This window comes from Triturus cristatus, chromosome 3_2 (assembly GCF_964204655.1).
Source record: "Triturus cristatus chromosome 3_2, aTriCri1.1, whole genome shotgun sequence".
In the NCBI taxonomy this organism is placed as follows: Eukaryota; Metazoa; Chordata; class Amphibia; order Caudata; family Salamandridae; genus Triturus; species Triturus cristatus.
Window position 1 is genome coordinate 972,187,899 of NC_140584.1, and position 19,130 is coordinate 972,207,028.

At 44.4% G+C, this 19,130-nt stretch overlaps 1 protein-coding gene across 12 annotated transcripts in view; it reads right to left on the bottom strand.

Moving 5' to 3' along the window:
- The window catches only part of NF1 (neurofibromin 1), a 1,956,660-nt gene that overhangs the window by 1,769,058 nt on the left and 168,472 nt on the right, over positions 1 to 19,130 (bottom strand). For all 12 annotated transcript variants that reach the window (XM_085649550.1, XM_085649547.1, XM_085649544.1 and 9 more), the window contains exon 3: positions 10,513 to 10,596. In XM_085649550.1, coding sequence (XP_085505676.1) covers positions 10,513 to 10,596 — 84 coding nt within the window. The remainder of the gene's footprint in view (positions 1 to 10,512; positions 10,597 to 19,130) is intronic.

Sequence of the window (19,130 nt, forward strand, 5' to 3'; positions counted from 1 at the left end):
CGTGTTCGGCGTCGAGGGTTACGGCTTTCCTTTTCGCTGTTGTCGAAGTCGTAGCCACTTTCAGGCCTTCATTTTTTGGCGTTGAAGCGTCCCTTTCGTGGCTGCTCTTCGACACCTTTCCCTTATCTTTGGTTTTCGTCATCTGGGAGTTCTTTTCGAAGGAGCCGACGGGCTGTTTGTCCTTGGATGCAGTTGCAGACGTTGAGTGTTTCGACGGCAATGCTCCTTTCGAGGACTCTGACTCACTTCTGCAAGTATCAGTGGAGTGTTTGGGGTTCGACGACTCTTACCTCCTTCAGCGTTTTCTTTTTGACCTTGACGGCTATGGTGTCCTCCGGCGATATGGTCTTCCTCTCCACTGGAGAGTCTCAAATCTCAGAGAAATGGAGGTGGCCCCTGCCCCTGCATGCTGTAGTTTGCTCTTCTTTGCCTCTCTCTTACTCTGGGGGTCTTAGGTGTGAATGCCGCGCAAGCGTTGCAGTCCTCGCTTCGATGATCGAGCGGCAGGCAGAGATTGCAAACTGGGTGTTGGTCCTTCTGTGCGTACTTGTGGTGGCAGCTTGCGCAGAATTTAAAGGGAGTTTTGTCCATCACCATGCCCAGGGGGCCCCTGTGCGCGCATTCTCTGAAGAAACGTCGAAGCTTTCAATGTTTTCTCCTCTTTCGTCGTCCTCTGTACGCGACTCGTAATCCGGTATGTTCTCCGGTGATCTTTCGATGCTCTTGTAGATTTTCGTCGATTCTTCTCTCCATAGTTTTGGAGCTCCTTCACTGTCGATCCAGACCCCACGGCGGAAAAAAGAATCTAAAGATGGCGACCAAAGGTGGGAGCTTCTGGAGGAAGCGCGTCAACATCACGAAGGACACCAAATGGTGGTATGTCAACGCCCACCTGGGCCGCGAAAAAAAAAACGAGAAGAAATACAACAATTCCGGGCCCAACCGCTAGATGGCGGAATAATGCACAGCATAGTGAATCCAGAAGGATTCAAGCAGCAAAACCCACTAATAAAATACCTCTGTTCTGTATGATTCGTGTGCCTCAATCACGAAAGCTACTATGCCACCCCTAGGTGTTAAACCATGCGCAAGCAGCTTCAGGGTGACTGCATTTCTAACATTTTGTGCAAAATGAATTGCATCTGCATTTGCATTTTCTTCTTCATTCTTCATCTGAGGTGCAAGTTTTGCACAACTCTTTCCGCATTATCCACGTCTTCAGTCATTGTTTTTAGTGATGAAGAATTTTTTCAAGGGAACTAAGATAAGGTGTTTAGCACAGTTTTTGGGAACACTTTGTCCTTCAAGCTTGATTAACCAACAGCCAATAAATATGATTTTTCCCCATCTCAGTTGTGGCGGAGTTTAGCCCACCTACTCCAGACGTCTCTGGTGTTTTGTGAATAGGGATTTCTGAGAATAGCACGACTGAACTACTAAGATTCTACTGTTAAGTACCCAGCCAACGTTGGCGGTGCCATGTCGTGTAGTTCCTATAAAAAGTATACAGGATCTGCATTTAGACAACATTCAATGTAAGATTAGTGTCAGACGAACTCTGATTACCCCCATCGGGTAGGTTGGCCCTTTTGTACCAACTAGCTCACAGTGCCACTAGAATCTACTCTTACCAAGGAGAGAATAGTTTCTGGCAACCATCGAACATGCCAACCCTGATCCCTCAGGACCGTGGAAACAATATACTACCTTTCGCTCAATCACTCGTGCTTACTTAGTTTGTCAATCAATCAATAGGTCATTTATACAGCGCACGGCTACCTCCAACGGAGGTGGCCCGGCGCTAACAGCAGATCCAGCAGCGGAAAAAGAGAGGAGTGGACTACGAATTGGCGAACAGCCAGGTCTTCAATGCTTTCCAAAATACTTGTTCAGTCTCTGCCTTACGAAGGTGGTCAGGCATGGAGTTCCACAAAGACGCAGTTCTCGCTGAGAAAGCTCTACCACCAATTCTAGCATAAGAAAAACTGGGGATCCTAAGAAGTTGCTGGAGATTGGATCTCAAGGCCCTAGTCTGGTGATATTTCCGGAGTCTCTGTCTCGGGTGCACAGGCCCCTATCCCTGGAAGCTCTATAAGCGATGGTAAGTGCCTTAAACTCGATGCTCCTATGGACAGGCAGTCAATGGAGCCTTGGCAGGTGGGGAGAGATGCAGTGACGAAACTGCACATTTCTAATGAGTCTGGCTGCAGCATTCTGAATAACTTGCAGTCTTTGAGTCAGATAAGCTGGAAGACCCCAGTATAGGCTATTGGCATAGTCTAACTTCGATGTAACCATAGCGTGGACCACAGTCTTCCCACAGTCCATAGGTAGGAGATGCAAGAATCTCCGCAAGGCTTTTAATTTCCAGAAACAAGCGGAGACTTGGCAGATTTGGGCTTTACAAGAGAGGTGCGTGTCAAATTTAAACCTAAGATTCCTAGCAGAATCAACTGGGATGTGTGGGGGTTTTAGCTCAGACGGCCACCAGAGATCGGAGAAGAGGGTTGATTGAAAAATAATACCTCCGTTTTGTCGGTATTTAATTTCAGGCAGCAATCTGTCATCCAGGTCGAGATGTTAATCAGACATTTCTTAAAGTTGTCGAAAGCTGCCTTTGAGTGCTCTTTAAAAGAGAACACCAGCTGAGTATCATCAGCATAGGAGACAGCTTTCACTCCCCACTGCTTGACTAGGGAAGCAAGTTGGGTAAGATATACATTAAATAACATGGGGCTCAGAGCTGAACCCTGGGGCACCCCACACATAAGGGGTTTAGATGAGGAAATGTGGAGGCGAAGAAATACTTGCTCCCACCAGCCCTCTAAAAACAAGCGGATCTCAGAGAGATACACCAAATAAAACAGGCTGGGCGTTTTCAATAAGCATTTATTGAACAGTTATTCTGGTGTAGAATAGATGTGCTGCAACAACCGTTAGACAGTATAAGATCTAAATAATTAGCAGTACTATAAAGGTAAAAGGATGGTATAGTTCTACCTTCTTACTAAATCCATGAATACAGTCAAGTATATAAAACACATGATAAAAGATGCGTACTCCTATGATGCCTACCTAACTTATGTACCCAAGTGTACCTAGCATGGGTGTAGGTGTTAAGCCAAGAATCCCTCTAGGATTTAGTCAATCCCATTACCTGAAGTGAGAGACTGTGGGAACCAGTCCTGGTCTCGAGGTGAACACCCTGCGAGGGATGTTAGATGACTGCGAGCTGGAGTGTCTGCATGCAGGAACCTCAGCATCGCTGGTCAGTGTGTCGGCCTTAAAGTCTCGGTCTCCTCTATCTATCTTAGCAAGATGTGATGTATATATGCCCATAGGTCTCCCCAAGGGCCCTACCTTGCTGTATTACTGTGTAGGCCCAAGGACGACATCGGGCATGAACTTTATACATAGATTTTATACAGGAGATGGTAGTCCTACTGTGTTTCCAAGAATTCTCATGCATAATTTACGAGATTTCGAACTAGCGAAAAACCAGAGTTCTGAATGCAGTGTAATATCTAGGTAAAAGGTCAGTCTCTGTAAACCGTGACAAGTGTAATGTAGGGAGAGAATATAGGTGATGGGTAACGAGTTTACCGAGGCCTATATTATGGTACCTATATGGAATATAACAGTTGGTTATTTAAATTTCTCATGTTGTTTAGTGTGCAAAAGTTACTTCGTTCAATGTTGTAAAATAAACTTTTTCCATTCAAAGCCACGTTTCTGCGGATGGATGCCCTGTACGCAAGGACCATGCCCTGATCTGTTAAGGCCCTTCGGCACGTAAAGACCATGCACTGATCTGTGTGAGGCCCTACTGTACGCAAGGACCATGCCCTGATCTGTTCAGGCCCTACTGTAAGAAGACAGAAATAATCCACCAGTTCTGCACTTGCCTCGTCAGTCAGCTTCCTCAAATTGTGACGTGCTTTGCTACAATAAGCCGATGTCGGAGCGGTTATGAAAATTACTAGGTCCATTTCATTAGACTCGACATACAGGAAGGCCTTCTGCTGGCCACACTACACACCAAAGACATCTAAGTAACGTGTACCCACCACAAGTGCCAGATCACACACACCGCACAGGAGGAAGTGTGCTTTACTGAATGACCACTTCAGGACGTCCTCACTGGTTTCCAGTATATCGGGCATGAACATTATACATCGATTTTATACAGGAGATGGTAGTCCTACTGTGCTTCCAAGTATCCTCATGCATAATTTACGAGATTTCGAACTAGCGAAAAAACAGAGTTCTGAATGCAGTGTAATATCTAGGTAAAAGGTCAGTCCCTGTAAACCGTGACAAGTGTAATGTAGGAAGAGAATATAGGTGATGGGTAACGAGTTTACCGAGGCCTATATTATGGTACCTATATGGAATATAACAGTTGGTTATTTACATTTCTCATATTGTTTAGTGTGCAAAAGTTACTTCGTTCAATGTTGTAAAATAAACTTTTTCCATTCAAAGCCGCGTTTCTGCGGATGGATGCCTCTGTTTCCGCTGGATGTCTGGATAGCAGGATTAGCATAAGGTGGTAATACATGCTGGCAGACTACCAGATTTTAGAAGGCTGGTCAGGGTGTTTGTATTCATTTTAGAATTGTAGCATGGGATTTTGAGATGGCTGTGCAAGTACTGGGTGTGTGCATAAGATTCACTGGACGTCCGTGTGGGCGTTAATTTGTTCGCGCAACAGCGAACGCCCTTTATTCCGTGGAACTTTCTGGGTGAAGTTTGCTGAGATGGGTGGATGAATCTAGGATTCCGGCTACCGTGGTAAAGACCCAATGTTAGAAATGGCCCGCGCTTCACAAATGCCTGCACCCAAGAGCCATTTGTAAAAGGATGATTTGAGTTGTGGCTAGAGGTCTGTGCCAGTTAATCAAATGTAGTGAAAGGAATAATATTGTCCAAAACTCAAATTCTGCCTACTAAGTACAACAAAATATGCCATTTTAATTGCTTCTTTTTCACAGTGAAATTGCACGAAAACGACTTTCTGGGTGTACATTATTTTATTTCTCAGTTACGAGTGGGTGACCTCTTTCATCTTTCATGTATCCATTGTGTGCGACGGGTTAGGTCGTTTTATGGGACACTGCTTCCCATTATGAATGCTGTTGCCAGTGTGAGGAGAGAGAACGCAGTACTCTGTACTGTAGGTCTGTGTCCTCTATCAACGTCCTTTGGGTCTCCCGGCTCCTGTATGAAATGATCCGCTTACATTTCCATGTTGATCTAACATGATATTTCGATCAGAGTAGAAAATAGTGAAGTGCTGCCTCATGATTTACAACAGATACCCACATTAGACCTTTTTGCATGCAAGGCCCTATAGCATGCAAGGACCATGCGCTGATCTGTGAAGGCCCTGCAGCATTTAAGGACCATGCGCTGATCTGTGAAGGCCCTGCAGCATTTAAGGACCATGCGCTGATCTGTTAAGGCCCTACTGCACGTAGGGACCATGCGCTGATCTGTGAAGGCCCTACTGCACGCAAGGACCTTGCGCTGATCTGTTAAGGCCCTACTGCATTTAAGGGCCATGCGCTGATCTGTGAAGGCACTACTGCACGCAAGGATCATGCGTTGATCTGTGAAGGCCCTACAGCATTTAAGGACCATGCGCTGATCTGTGTGAGGTCCTACTGTAGGACCATGCCCTGATCTGTTAAGGCCCTTCGGCACATAAGGACCATGCGCTAATCTGTGTGAGGCCCTACTGTACGTAAGGGCCATGCGCGGATCTGTTCAGGCCCTACTGTAGACGACAGAAATAATCTACCAGTTCTGCGCTTGCCTCGTCAGTCAGCTTCCTCAAATTGTGACGTGCTTTGCTACAAGGAGCCGATGTCGGAGCGGTTATGAAAATTACTAGGCCCATTTCATTAGACTCGACATACAGGAATGCCTTCTGCTGGCCACACTACACACCAAAGACATCTAAGTAACGTGTACCCACCACAAGTGCCAGATCACACACACCGCACAGGAGGAAGTGTGCTTTACTGAATGACCACATCATGACGTCCTCACTGGTTTCTAGTATATAGTTTACACAACAGACTAAACAAATCACTGCTGCGGCAGCTTATTAGGGGGCACCGCGTAGGATTTAGAATGATAAACCCTACACACGTTGATCTGTTTTAAATGCTGCTCTACTTTCTACACCGCGTTTTATTTTTTATGGTCGCTGACATCTGACGAACTGAAGTGACCTTGGCAGCATGTCCAGAAGAACTAAACTCACTAAAATAATTCCCTGCGTCCTTTTCATATAGAAATCTTTCAGTGTGCAGTTATACAAACACTGATCGAGTACACCTAATCACTCGCATATTCACCCTCTGCTGGGGGGCTCCCCCATTTTCACAGGTTCAGGGGACACGCAGGAGTAAATAATGGCCAGCGAGAACCGCCATCCATGTGCAGTTACACTACAGAGGTTTACGGGGCAGACTATTTTTCGCATCTTTAAAATTCATTTATGCTGCTAGGGCATTAGCAGAGGCCCAGCGCTTTTCAAGTTTTGCTGACAACTTTTAAAAGGCGGCCTCGGGACAGCCCCATCAGCCAGCACTCTTCCGCCCAGTGAGCTCGCAGCCCCAGAAGCGCTCGCCGAGTCCTCGGGGCCTCGAGTGCAGAAGACATTACCAGGGCTACCGCTGCTCGGGGAACCCTCCTGGGTGGAGGGGAGAGAACCGACGTGTGCATGACATACGGAAAACTCGAGGCATGCCTCCAGTGGACGCCTCTGCAGGGCCAGGAAGCACCTGCAAATGTAATCACGGTTACGGAAGCTACGTTTTTGTTTTTTTTCTGCAAAGTCAAAGTAAGGAAACTGCTTCTTTCTCAGTTTTTATCATCTCTCTTTAGATTGTAGAAAGACGGACCCTATTTAAATTTTGGGAAATCTGATTTTGAACAGCCCTAGTATGCCTTTAGATTTAAAGGACTGCCCTTCGTTCAAAATTGAGGAAGTTGAATATTGTGCGTAACTTGCTCTTTGTCAAGTACCTAAAACGGCCGAATATTTAAGGGGTCGTGCACTCGCTGATCTGTTAAACACAGAAAGTCCCTTCCCGTTGATTTTTTTCCAACAAGGAAGCTGCCCCTCCAAGGCTGGAATCCTTGGAGTAGGTGGTCTCGTCACGAAACACTAACATTTCCTTGTCAGGATTTACACTGGAAAGGCAGTTTAAACACAGAAGCCACAAGTCTGCGATGGAAACATCCAACTTCCTAAAAGAATAAACAGCACACGAGGCGAGCTTGTTTTTGGCCGACTAGAGGCCATCACAGGAGACTGGAAGCGGATGGGGTGGGGGGAGAAAATGAAAGGAGGTTCATGACTTCGATTAGACGACATTTTTCAAAGGATGCTGATTTCACAAAGTCAATGGAATCGGGGGCAACCGATTAGATGTTTTTTTCCTTCTGAATGTGGCCTTTTGTCCCTAGGTTAAAGCGCTATACATCGAGAATATATCATCCCACGTTATTCTAAATAACTTTCCTACTTTTCCAAATACTTCTCTTTATCTATAGGTTATAGAAGGCTTTCTATGCCAATTCCAGGGCACCTCAAAGCATTTTTGTGGGGCAGAATAGGGCACCGGGTGGGCAGGGCGGGCAGCCAGGATGAAGCACTCCGTGAGTGGGCCACCTCGGCGCGGCCAGGAGGCTTCCTTACAGCCTGCGTAATGCGCGCGTGTCTCGGCCACCTCGCCGACCTCTATCAGGTGGGGGCAGTCGCGGGGGAGGGAGGGCTTCAAGCACCTGCAGAAGACGGTCTGCTTACCGGCAGAGGGCGGCGGGTCTGTCATGGGCTCAGGTGGTGCGGACGAGGAGCTTCAATCCAGGGCGTAATCAAAGACAGTATTTCTTCCCTGGACTCTCCTGTGAGGTAGAAGAAGGCTGCAAGGGTCTAATCCTGAACATTACATTAAATCGCGCGGTTGTTCAGTGGCGGGAGAGGAGGCTGAATGGTTATGAAGTGGGCAAGTGTATTCTATTAAAGAAGTCTAGGTACGATTTCCATGAGGTAGCCGCGTTGGGAGACGGGGACTATGCAGTGGGTGCTGAACTGAGCCCTTTCTTCAATTCTACCCAATGCGGCGATGGTGGTTTCAGTGCTGGAATAATGTGAGCATGGCGAAAGATGCCGAAATGCAGTGGACCCTGTGACGTCGGGCTCTCCGTAGTTTCAAAATATCCTTGTACATAAGCCTACTATAAAGGCCATTACCAGAGTTCGAGCTGAAGATCTCCGCCGCAAAGGTCAAGGTCATTTCTGAGGTTTTCTTAAGAGCAGAAGCATTCCCTCAACAAGCAGAGACTGAACAGCCACTGTGAAGTCTTTCTTGAGCTGGAAAAAAAGAGGTTATCTGCGAAAAGCACCCGCAGATTTCTGTCCTTTGTAACGTGCGCGAGGCACTGTTCCCGATGGCGACAGACCGCGGGCTGCAATGTGTTTGGGCCGGTGAGTAGTCCCCTCTTCCCGACTGCCCCTCACCCCCCTATTGTCATCCAATAGCCTGCCCCCTCCCCTCAAACATGCGAATCCCCAGATGCAGCGACGGTTAAGAGGCCTCCATTTTCCTCCTTCCTTTGCGCCCCGCCATCATCCCCTCGCGCCAAACTACTCGGCTGTCTAATGCTTGATTGATTGATTGATTGTCTGCCCTCGGATGTTGCATCGATAATCTACACTGTTGTTTTTTGCCTATTTGTTCGCTGCTAACTTTGCCCAAACACTGGTCTACACTGTTTTTATTTGCAGACATGTGCCCGTTTGCTTTCTGTTCACTTTACGGCATCATTCCTAACTTATGCATACACGGTTACCTTTTTCACCCTACCGTAACTTCCTCAGAACCACATCACCAGCGTTTCCCCTGTCCATCGTGTACTTCCTGTATACACTGTTGCTTGGATCTGTGCTTACCCCATGTAATTGCAACTACTCCATATGTAACCCGTGCACCTGCTACTGTCCATTGTATCCTGCATGTGTATACTGTTACCTTAAGTTGACATACCCTTCCGTAACTGCCCCAGAACTATGCAATCTATGCTTCCTACTGCCCATCATGTACTCTTTTACGTACTGTCGCCTAGTATATATGCTTACCTCATGAAACTATCTTCTCAATATGCAACGGCTTCTGTTTATCCTATACTTATTGCTATACTGTCTCTAGATAATTCTGACTACTCCATGTGATTGTATCTACTCCATACGCTTCCTGCTGCCTATTGTGTATTCTTTATATACACCGTTGCCATGTATCTTTGCTTTTTTCCCCATGTAAGGTACTTACTCCATATGTAAATTGTGCAACCGCTATTGTTTATAGTATACTTATTGGAATACTGTTGCGTGTTTTTTCCCGCTGCCTACTCCATGTAAGTGTCTTCACAAATTGTTACCCAGTCATGTATTTTATATAGCGCTCCGATACCATGGGTCGACTTCGCGCTATATAAAACTCTATAAATAAATACCATTAATACTTATTAGAGGGCTATGGGGGTCTAAAAGTATTCTCTCAACTGAAGGGTGGAGGTGTTTGGTCAACTGGTGGGTAAACAGGATTTCAGATATTTTTACCATTAGGGTGAAGCAGTTTCAGTGCATCCAGGTGCAGATGCATTTTAGAAGGAGTGTTACTTGGTTTTGGTCTCCGGGTTAGTTTTTTCCACCAAGGTGCAATGCATCAGCATCAGTACTTATGAAAATTCTCACTATTCAAAAATGTAAACAAAAAAAAAATATATCCATTGACCAAGCTTGTACTGCCCCGCTATGCATAACGAGGTTTTAAATGCTGTTTGTATATTTTTTTAATTCCCATCCTAAATGCTGTTTGCATGATTTTTAAATCAAAAATTGACATTATTCAAATAAACATTTATAATATGATAAAAGTAGGACATTTTGGTAACAATCAACAGAAATATAAACTTCTTAAAACCCTTTCACAATATCAGTCGACGAGGCAGCTTGCAAAGCTGGTTGCCTATAGTCATGTCAACATCTGCTTCTACGTATAAAGACTTCCAATGGGAGTTCAACTAGATAATGCATACTGTGTGCAAGATCCACAAACACGTGTTAAAATAAAGATTAAAAAAATTAAGGGTATAATCACTAATATGCAATTCCAATGAAGTATCAATGCTCGTATGGGTTCCAGAGTTGCAGACATTAGTATTTAATTATCTGTATACCAAAGGCAGTAGCAGTATAATCACCTGATGCCAACTTCTAGGGAAGTGGGATCTAAACAAACGTATTTTAAGGTCACAGTACATAACAAAATAAGGTGGCCAAAGCTTAATTCAAAATTATTTTATTGATAAGTACATAAAAAGTAAAAAGAAATTGCACTTTGAAAAAAAGGAACCAGTCAGAAGAACCCTTATTATGAGCTGGCACAAATTCGAGTGCGCACAAAAACCCACACCATACAAAATAAAACTACTTACCCCAGCAAGACACTTGTCGAGCGTATCCAGTATTATCAATTGTGACAAATACAAATTCTTCTCAGCGGCGTCCCCAAAAATTCGCTACGGGAAAAAGACGACATGTTAAGACCACCATGCATTGTAATTACCTCGAACATTAACAATCGCCCAGGTCTAAGTATTTTCAATTTACATTAAAGTAACAACAACAAAAAACATGAGAATCTTATACGAGCGACAACCACAGATTATCAACATTTAACTAACATCGACCAAGAGTGAGGCAAGATCGAGCTAGCTACTGAGCAGTAACAAAGTTAGAGGCTCTTATGAGGTGAGGCGCAAGTCAGTTTCGATAAAGTCCTCAGTTTCAACCTCAATTCACTCGCACCGATAAAGAACACTAAACACCATTACAGGAGCTCCGTCCTCGAAGAGGAAGAAGGTTGGAGTCAAAGCAAACTATGAGGAACGAGGTCAACTGGGCTTTTCATCCTTCAGAAAATGGCAAATGCAGTAACATTTAATTGGCTAACAGCAGCGCCTGCTATTTATATGCAGAAAAGGTACAATTTAAGCTATTGAATTGTTCAGAACACAAATATTACTGCATTTCTAGATGTCCAGGTTCTAAACCAGCCCATTAGCTTTACATGCATGCAGGTATGGCTGAAAAGAGTCTGCTTCTACCCATAATATGAGAGAAATGGGTGTCTTACGCATGGCCAGGGTTGACTTCGTGTTACTTTACATCAGGAAGTGTATTTATGATTTAATAAAAACTTTTAAAACAATATAAGAATGCAAACTGAAATAAAGAAATGTTTCCCCTTTTGTAGCCAAATGCATATGAATCCTAAAGAGTACCTTTTAAAGGGGAGGGTAGGGCAAATCCATGTACAAAATACTCCTCACAGACCCATTACAGGATCACCCTGCCCATTAACTGATTTACTGTTTGGATTACATACTGCTGATATTCATTCCTTCTGGGGCTGCCTCCCTCCTTGCACATGAGGAAAGTGGCATGTTTTGGTGACGTCATGCATTGATTCAGAACACCAAGTTGCTTTTAATTGTGTTTTTTCAGTGAATTTCTTCGGTTATTTTATGCTACATTCAATTTCTAATCCCCATTGAGCCTGGCCTTTGGCCATGCACAGTAGTGGTTGGTCTCATGGTCCTCGCTTATGGTCACACCCTGCGCTCAACCAGTCGAAGGCCTTCAGTCCCTTCTGCCCACAATTGGCAGCAGTGCCTGGGTGGTACCCATACCCTGTGTCCAACTCCTTAGTAGCAACAAATGCCTGCTGCACATAGGGGTTGGCTGACAGAGCTTAATACCCATAACTGATAAATGTTTGTGTTTTTAAGGGTCTGAGCCTCAACCATAATTCACTTCTGTTTTTAACATTGTACTTCTTATTAAAAAAAGCACAGGGAACTGGCCGGTGGCCAGTCTTTGCATCCAACCCATCACAAGCTTGCATGTTCAAAGATGAATCATATTTGGACGATGGCCTGATTGGCTATGGTAGATTAATGTACATCATGATGGAATTACTGTTACCGCATCTTCCCATCTCCTTACTCCCTTCCCTACTCCGAGGGGCATGATCCTCCATGACAGGCATTATAAGTCTTTTCACACTTTCTTTCAACATAACATTTATTCCCATAATGCATGCAACCATATAATCCCAAACTCTTCCAACCTGGTCAAAAATCCCATAAAAAATCCGGAGGTAGGGATCTTAAGGAATAAGAAAAGTTAGATGGCCTCACAAATAATGAAAGTTACTAGTAAATAATAAAAACATCACCTCTTCATACACTTCATCACTCTGAGGATGTACCCAAACCAAAGATTGGTGTAAACCATAGCTACCTTAACAAATTTACCTACTTGAACCCAAATACAGCAAGTTATTCGTACAACTGCAATCCACACACAATAGCTTAATAACGTTAACACATGATACAAGAGACGAAATGCTGATAATACAGTTCCAAATCGTTTAGCGACTCACATGGAACTTTAAAACGCTTACTAGCCTCCCACTGAACCTTTACCGTAGAGACTGCTGAGCCTTTTGACAATACCCGGAAGAAGAACGTATTAAAAATAAATATATTCATTGAAAAAACACCAAAAGGTTACAGGGACATTATAGTTGGGAAATAGAATTAAAAAACCATTGAAATTCACTTTTATATCTGCAAGCAATCATTCTATAGAGGAGACAACAAGACTACAAAGAAGTAAATCTCCACCAAACAAGGATCCTTCTTCTTAACTCTATGAAGTAAGTGCTTCTTCGTTTGGTGGAGATGCCCTCCTATTCCTCGTCATTAAGAATACATCACCAAAATCAGCGGGAAACACGCCGGCGGGCCTTTTAGTGAGCTGCTCACTACCGTAGCAAAAAGTGGGAAGATCATTGCATACTATTAACATGAATGGGTACGTGCGGAGCTTCAAGGGTTTTTGCACATTTGTATGATCATAGTCGTTAAAGGGAGAACGATGGGCTCCGCTCTCACTAGGTAAAGACAAGAAAGAACCCACTTGTCACAGTCACTGCAGATTGCGTTCCAATAGATCAACAATGCATTCACCTCCAAGAAGCATTATCTGATGTGGAATTGCTGAGAAAACACAATTGCTTTGCCTTTGTCAAGCCCAGGCATTCAGGCTCATTTGTCATTTACAGAAGTGGAGCTATAATTGGAGCAGCTACTATGTTTATATATTTAAGAACTTCTATTTGAGGTTTATTTCTGTGAAATGAGCATCAGGGACGGAACGGCCCAGCCAAAACGTAATGGGGGTGTGGGGCTGCACAGCCGTTCTCCAGGGGCAGATTTTGGCCCCGGGACCCCATACACGAGGTCCGGCCACATCTACCTGGCCCCACCCAGGGCACCCAGAGTACTTGATGGAGGTGTCGGGGACATTAAAGTTTCCTGCGGGAGCCAGCATTGCTCCCGTACGAAGGCAGCTGCTGAATATGCAGCTCCCTGCGTGCAGCGGGCAATCTTTCATCTTTTTCCCGGCCCGCATGAAAGTGGGCAGGCAAACAGATGAAAACTCTGCTCCCATCAAGTGGGAGCAGTTTGACAGCTTCACCTTGCTGGGAGCGAAGTTAGTGAGTTAGTGTTTGCTCTCGGTTAGGGGGAGCTGTCACGGCTTCAGCCAAGCATAAACAAACAGCTATCTCCAGAGGCTGGGTACTTCAGGAGATAGCAGGAGTCAGCCGGGCGGGATGGGGGGGGGGAAAATGAGGAGGGGTGAGGCCCCAGTGCCATTATTTTTATTATTTGCGAAGGCTTTGCGACCCTGGATATACAAATCTGGATTTTCTTTAATATCCCCAAACCTACTGAATGGATTTACAGCAAATAACAAAAAGTGCGCTTTCAGTTCTGTTATCGATGCGTTTGTTGATAAAAATAAACTATCGTCCTTAATAATAGAATCACCCGTTCCGAATTTCACATCTACCTCAACACACAATTATGTAGTCAGGTAGGCCTTGCAACATAGGCCCAGGATAAATGATTAATGGGTCACAGGTGGGAAGGGTGCATATCTGGCAGGCAAACACTCGGGCAGCAAACTCTTGATCAATCCCAAAGATACGCACAGCCTCACCTCATTGGTCAGAGCAGGTTGCACTGCAATAAAGCACATGGCCCTAGGGGATATGCGCGCTTCTAAAAAAACCATAAAGTCAGATGAGACACGAGTTAGGAACACATAGCTAATCAGGACCTAGCACATGTAGTGATCACAACTACGAGCTGTGTTAAGACTAGAGGGGCTTTTAACTCTATTTGTTTTACTTTATTCTTAGCACTTTATTGTATCCTGATACTGGTAGGAGCTGTGTTAACGCTCCAAGGTGCATTTTTCAGCTATTTTGCACAGTGAACTCGCATTGTCTCGGTCAGAGGTCCAGTAGTTGGACTGTGATGCTGACTTTCACGCCCACGCTATTAAAGGGCATAATGACGCGACCGCGCAGCAGTGTATTCTGACTAGTACGAGCTGTTTTAAGGCTCGGGGGGCTTTTAACTGCTTTTATCTGTTTTACTTTATACTTAGTACTTTATTGTATCGTGATACTGGTAGGAGTTGTGTTAAAGCTCCGGGGGGCATTTTTCTGCTTTTTTGCACAGTGAACTAGCAACGCCTCATTCAGCGGTCCAGTAGTTGGACGTTGACGTTCACGCTATAAAAGGGCTTAAAGACACGACCGCGCAGACAACGCGCGCCGCTGGAACGCCAAAGGCAAACCAGTGTGCGCCCGAACGGGTCCAGGGGCCACAACCCCTGCTCGTTTTCCTACAGATAATTTTGCCTACACATCAGACCAGCTTTGAAATCTAATGGGGGCATCCAATGGCAAGTGTTTACATTCTATTTCCCCTATTGACAATGACCTTCGTTAATCGCACTGTCCTTTTAAATTCATCCCGTCCTTTAAATCCCAAGCTAGCTCACTCCCCCAAGAACCTTATAAAATGTTCCCGCTAAATTGCAGGTCAATTTCCAAACACTTTGCACACATTTTTATATTATTAGAGGAAGAGCGCACAGAAACTTTGTTTTTAACAGAGACATGGCTTAATAACAAGGCAGACCCCGACCTTGTTCAAGCCCTCCCTCCTGGGCACCTCATTCAGAGGCAAGATCGGGAATCAGGTAAAGGCGGCGGCATTGCTATCATGTATAAAACTCAACTTAAATGCCGCATTTCTGTAGGCCCATTACTTGGCTGTGAAAACCTCCCATTTGCGATAGGTTTCTCACATACTCTTACCGTTCCAGGCCTCTGGCTCGAACGCAACTTGAATTTTAAGCATCAGGCCTTGAAATTAGCAGCTACTTGCTATGGAATCTTTAGGATGATCCGGAATTTTTTGCCTCTTCTGCCCTTCCTTGCAAGAAGACTTGTGGCCCAGGCTTTAATTCTCTCTCGCCTGGACTACGGGAACGCTCTTTATCTAGGAGCTCCCCGTGCTACCATCATGAAGCTACAGACTGTGCAAAACTGCGCAGCGCGTATGCTCCTTCAGACTCCAAGTCGCTACATATCCAATACGCCCACTGTGGCAAGATGCATTTACATGAAGGACTAAGAATTGTCTCAGATGTAATTGAAATGCCATTGAGAAAGGGAAAGAATCCCGAAACGTGTTTGGCGTAAAGACCTTTGGCTGGGAAGGGTTGATTATGCACGTCTGCAACCGGCAGTAACGTATGGAGCAAGACTTACCTGTGTGGCACTTCATTCTTTGGGGCAACCTGTCTTTTGGATATGTAGCAGCCAGTCCCGGCCGCGGAAGTGCCCCGCCATGATTGTTGGTCCTGGGGTGAGAGAAAGACAAGCACCTGTGTAATGGGAGGTATTCCGTGCTGTCGGCGAAATAATGCAGCCATTGCTGGTCGGAACCTGCCACCAACCCATTGGGGTAAATTTATTGAAAAAGAACATTAATAAAGAGACGTGCTCATTAGAGGTTATTTAAAAAAAACTGCAAGGACCAGAGAGCCGTGCGGGCCACGCCCACTGTGGCAAGATACATTTAAATGAAGGACAAAGAATGGTCTCAGATGTAATTGCAACGCCATTGAGAAAGGGAAAGAATCCTGAAACACGTTTGGCGTAAAGACCTTTTGCTGGGAAGGGTCGATTGTGCACGTCTGCATCCGGCAGTAAACTATGGAGCACGACTTACCTGTGTGGCAGTTCCTTCTTTGGGATGGATGGATGGATGAATATAGATGTATATAATCACAATCGCCTAGATGACACCAATTCTGAAAAACAGATCAATGCTGATCATATGGTTTTAAATTGGATTTCCTATGGGATCTCTGAATTCCCAGAGCAACATGAAGCATTCTATATAGAATTAATGCTCATCAGTAAACAGCCTTTGGAAGAGCAACTAGAATATCTGGCACTTCCATTTGGGCAACTAATCGACAGAACCTTTTAGCCTCTGGTTTGGACTTCTCTGTAGGTGGCAAATGCTTGAGGTCCTTAAAGGCCTTACAGACCAAACAAAACCTGTTCAGAGAAAAGGGAAGTCTTCTGGACACATTCTGCCTTCCAGCATCTCATCAACACATGCCTTCATCCACTTCATTGATCCCAAAGACAAGGCAAAACATTTCAGGCAGTTACAAGATATCTGAAAGAAATGTAGCCTGCATTCCAATGGGTGTGAGAAGACCATAAAAGTATTTACCATTCTGAATGGCTAAGCAAGTTTCTGAAAAGCCTTGACCAGGTATTGGGAAGTATAGATAGAGTAGACAGGAAGCCTCATCACCAGGTTAACAATTGCATAGTGAGCTAAAGAACGATGATGGATTCAACCCAGATCTGTGACTGGGGGTGAGTGTCTGAAAAGTTTCAGTGCTCCATCCACCTTCTCTTTGTGTTTGCTAACAATTGTATAGGCCATTTCCAGAAAGCCATTTATCTTTCGATCTACTGGTTCTGAAGGTATTGTATCTTCTCCAAGGCTTCATGTTTGGTAGCCAAAGCAGACAATAAAGTCGTCGCCACCTGAGAGAAACCAGTAACCTAACATTCCAGGTAATACATAAGAACCAAATATCTAGGAACTGAAATCTTGTCCATATCCTATTATTCTGTTGGGACTAATCTTGCTGAAACGGACAAACCAACAGTAGTGCTGGCAACAGGCCCTAAGGAAATCCCATGTTCTCTAGGAGATGGCTAAAATTATACAGTAGGTTCTTCTTCCTGTAGAAATTATAATTTGGGTCATCCCTATCTGGCTTCAATACAACAGAGGGAGAAGATGTGGAGACTGAGGGAGAAATATTCTTATGGCTATTGCATAAACTCTGATCAACAGAGCAGCTTCTTAATGTGTCCATTAGTGCTTTGAAAACCAGTTCACACAATTCTTCTGCAATAATGACAGCTGGATATTCTCTTGAAGGCTCTGTATCAGCCTGTGAGCCAGAAGCATTCGGTTTTGGTTAAAAAAAAAAAATCCCCAAAGGAGAATTCCTCATATCTCCTAAGTTATTTATTTAGGAGTGTTTGACAATGGTTTTTCCTTAAGAGCCTCTGAAAACACAATTATATCTCCCAGCAAGGCCTCTTTAAATTACCCACTGAAAGGAGCTTTCATGACCCTCATAAAAATAGCTGCGTAATCTGCTCCACGTTTCTACTATCCCTTGACAGAACTGCAGTATAGAAAGAGAAACAATGGAGTACAAAATAGACATAAAAGTCACATAACACTGATACCTTAAGAAGCACTATAAAAATCAAGTCTAGCTCCTAGTGTTCCATTTCTGCCAGGAATAGACTTGCTCCGTATAATGAGGCAGAGGCGGCCTGAACACAGATGAAGAGCCCCAAACAACCACCTTCTGTACATTTGTTTCATGCCTCATACAAATGTTTGAGGGGATAGGCAAACTGCCTTGTAACCTGCAGCGGGAGCTCCGAACCCGAACAGCATCCCCTCAAGAAGATTTGAAAATGCCTGAGAAGAACAGGCATCCCTACTTTATCTCCTTTTTAAAAATAGTTTACTGGAGAACAGTGCCAGACAGCTGGCAAGGCACTATTATCTCTCCTATACACAAAAAAGGACCAAGTGATAACCCTGCTAATTTCCGGCTTATTGCCGTACTGGATTTGGCAGGCACCAGGGTCTTTGAAGGAAATGATAAGGCAAGGCATCCATGATAAAGCATTAAAATGGGAACCCTATTTGAGGGAGGAAATTGAAGCCCTGGAGGCGCACAACATCTCTGCTCATAACTTAACCCCGAAGCTTACTGCAAAACCGTTTGTAAAAACGGCAAATATACAATCCAGGATCAGGGACATACAAGATCTGTCTCACAAAGCTCATGCCCGTTTAAGTGATTCATTATATCAAGAGCTGAGGAGAGCTGTGTACTTAGCCTCCCACATGATAGTGACAGTTAAAAAAAGAGCTGTAGAGGCGGAGATGCGTTTTAATTCCCCTAAAAGCCTACAAATTAGGGAGGTTAACCCCGGTCTACGGAGCAGCATGGCCGCTTATGCAACTATAAGAAGGAAAATCATGCCCACATAATTTGTTTGTCTAACTTTGAAAGATTTAAGATATTTCTGGTTGAAACCTCTGTTCCGTAAACTTGGCATAAGACAAGGCAATACGTTTAACTCCGCATGTCTGAATGGTGTCAACATCGGTCTGATGTGGAAAGTTCCTCAAAGAAGCAAACAAAATATTGGTTAGTGTCAGGGAGCCCATAACTTTCCATCAAAGAGTTATTTATTTCTCCACCGGACTATATTGGCTGCTTGGACTACTGTGACGTCCTCTATACTTATTTATTTTCTTAACAGTCACCTAGATTTGAATAAAAGTGATATCTGTATGCAGCTGTTTTGCATCACAAGTCATAACAGAACCGTCTCAGCGAATGTAGTATTACTTCTTTGAGCACATTACCTGTCTTTTGGAATATGGTGTAATGGGCTGGAAAGTACAATTCGTACACAGAATCTCATCAGTGGACCCTAGCCAAAATGTATTGCTCTTTAGTAGGGCCTTGGTATTCTAGACAAATAATTGTAGGA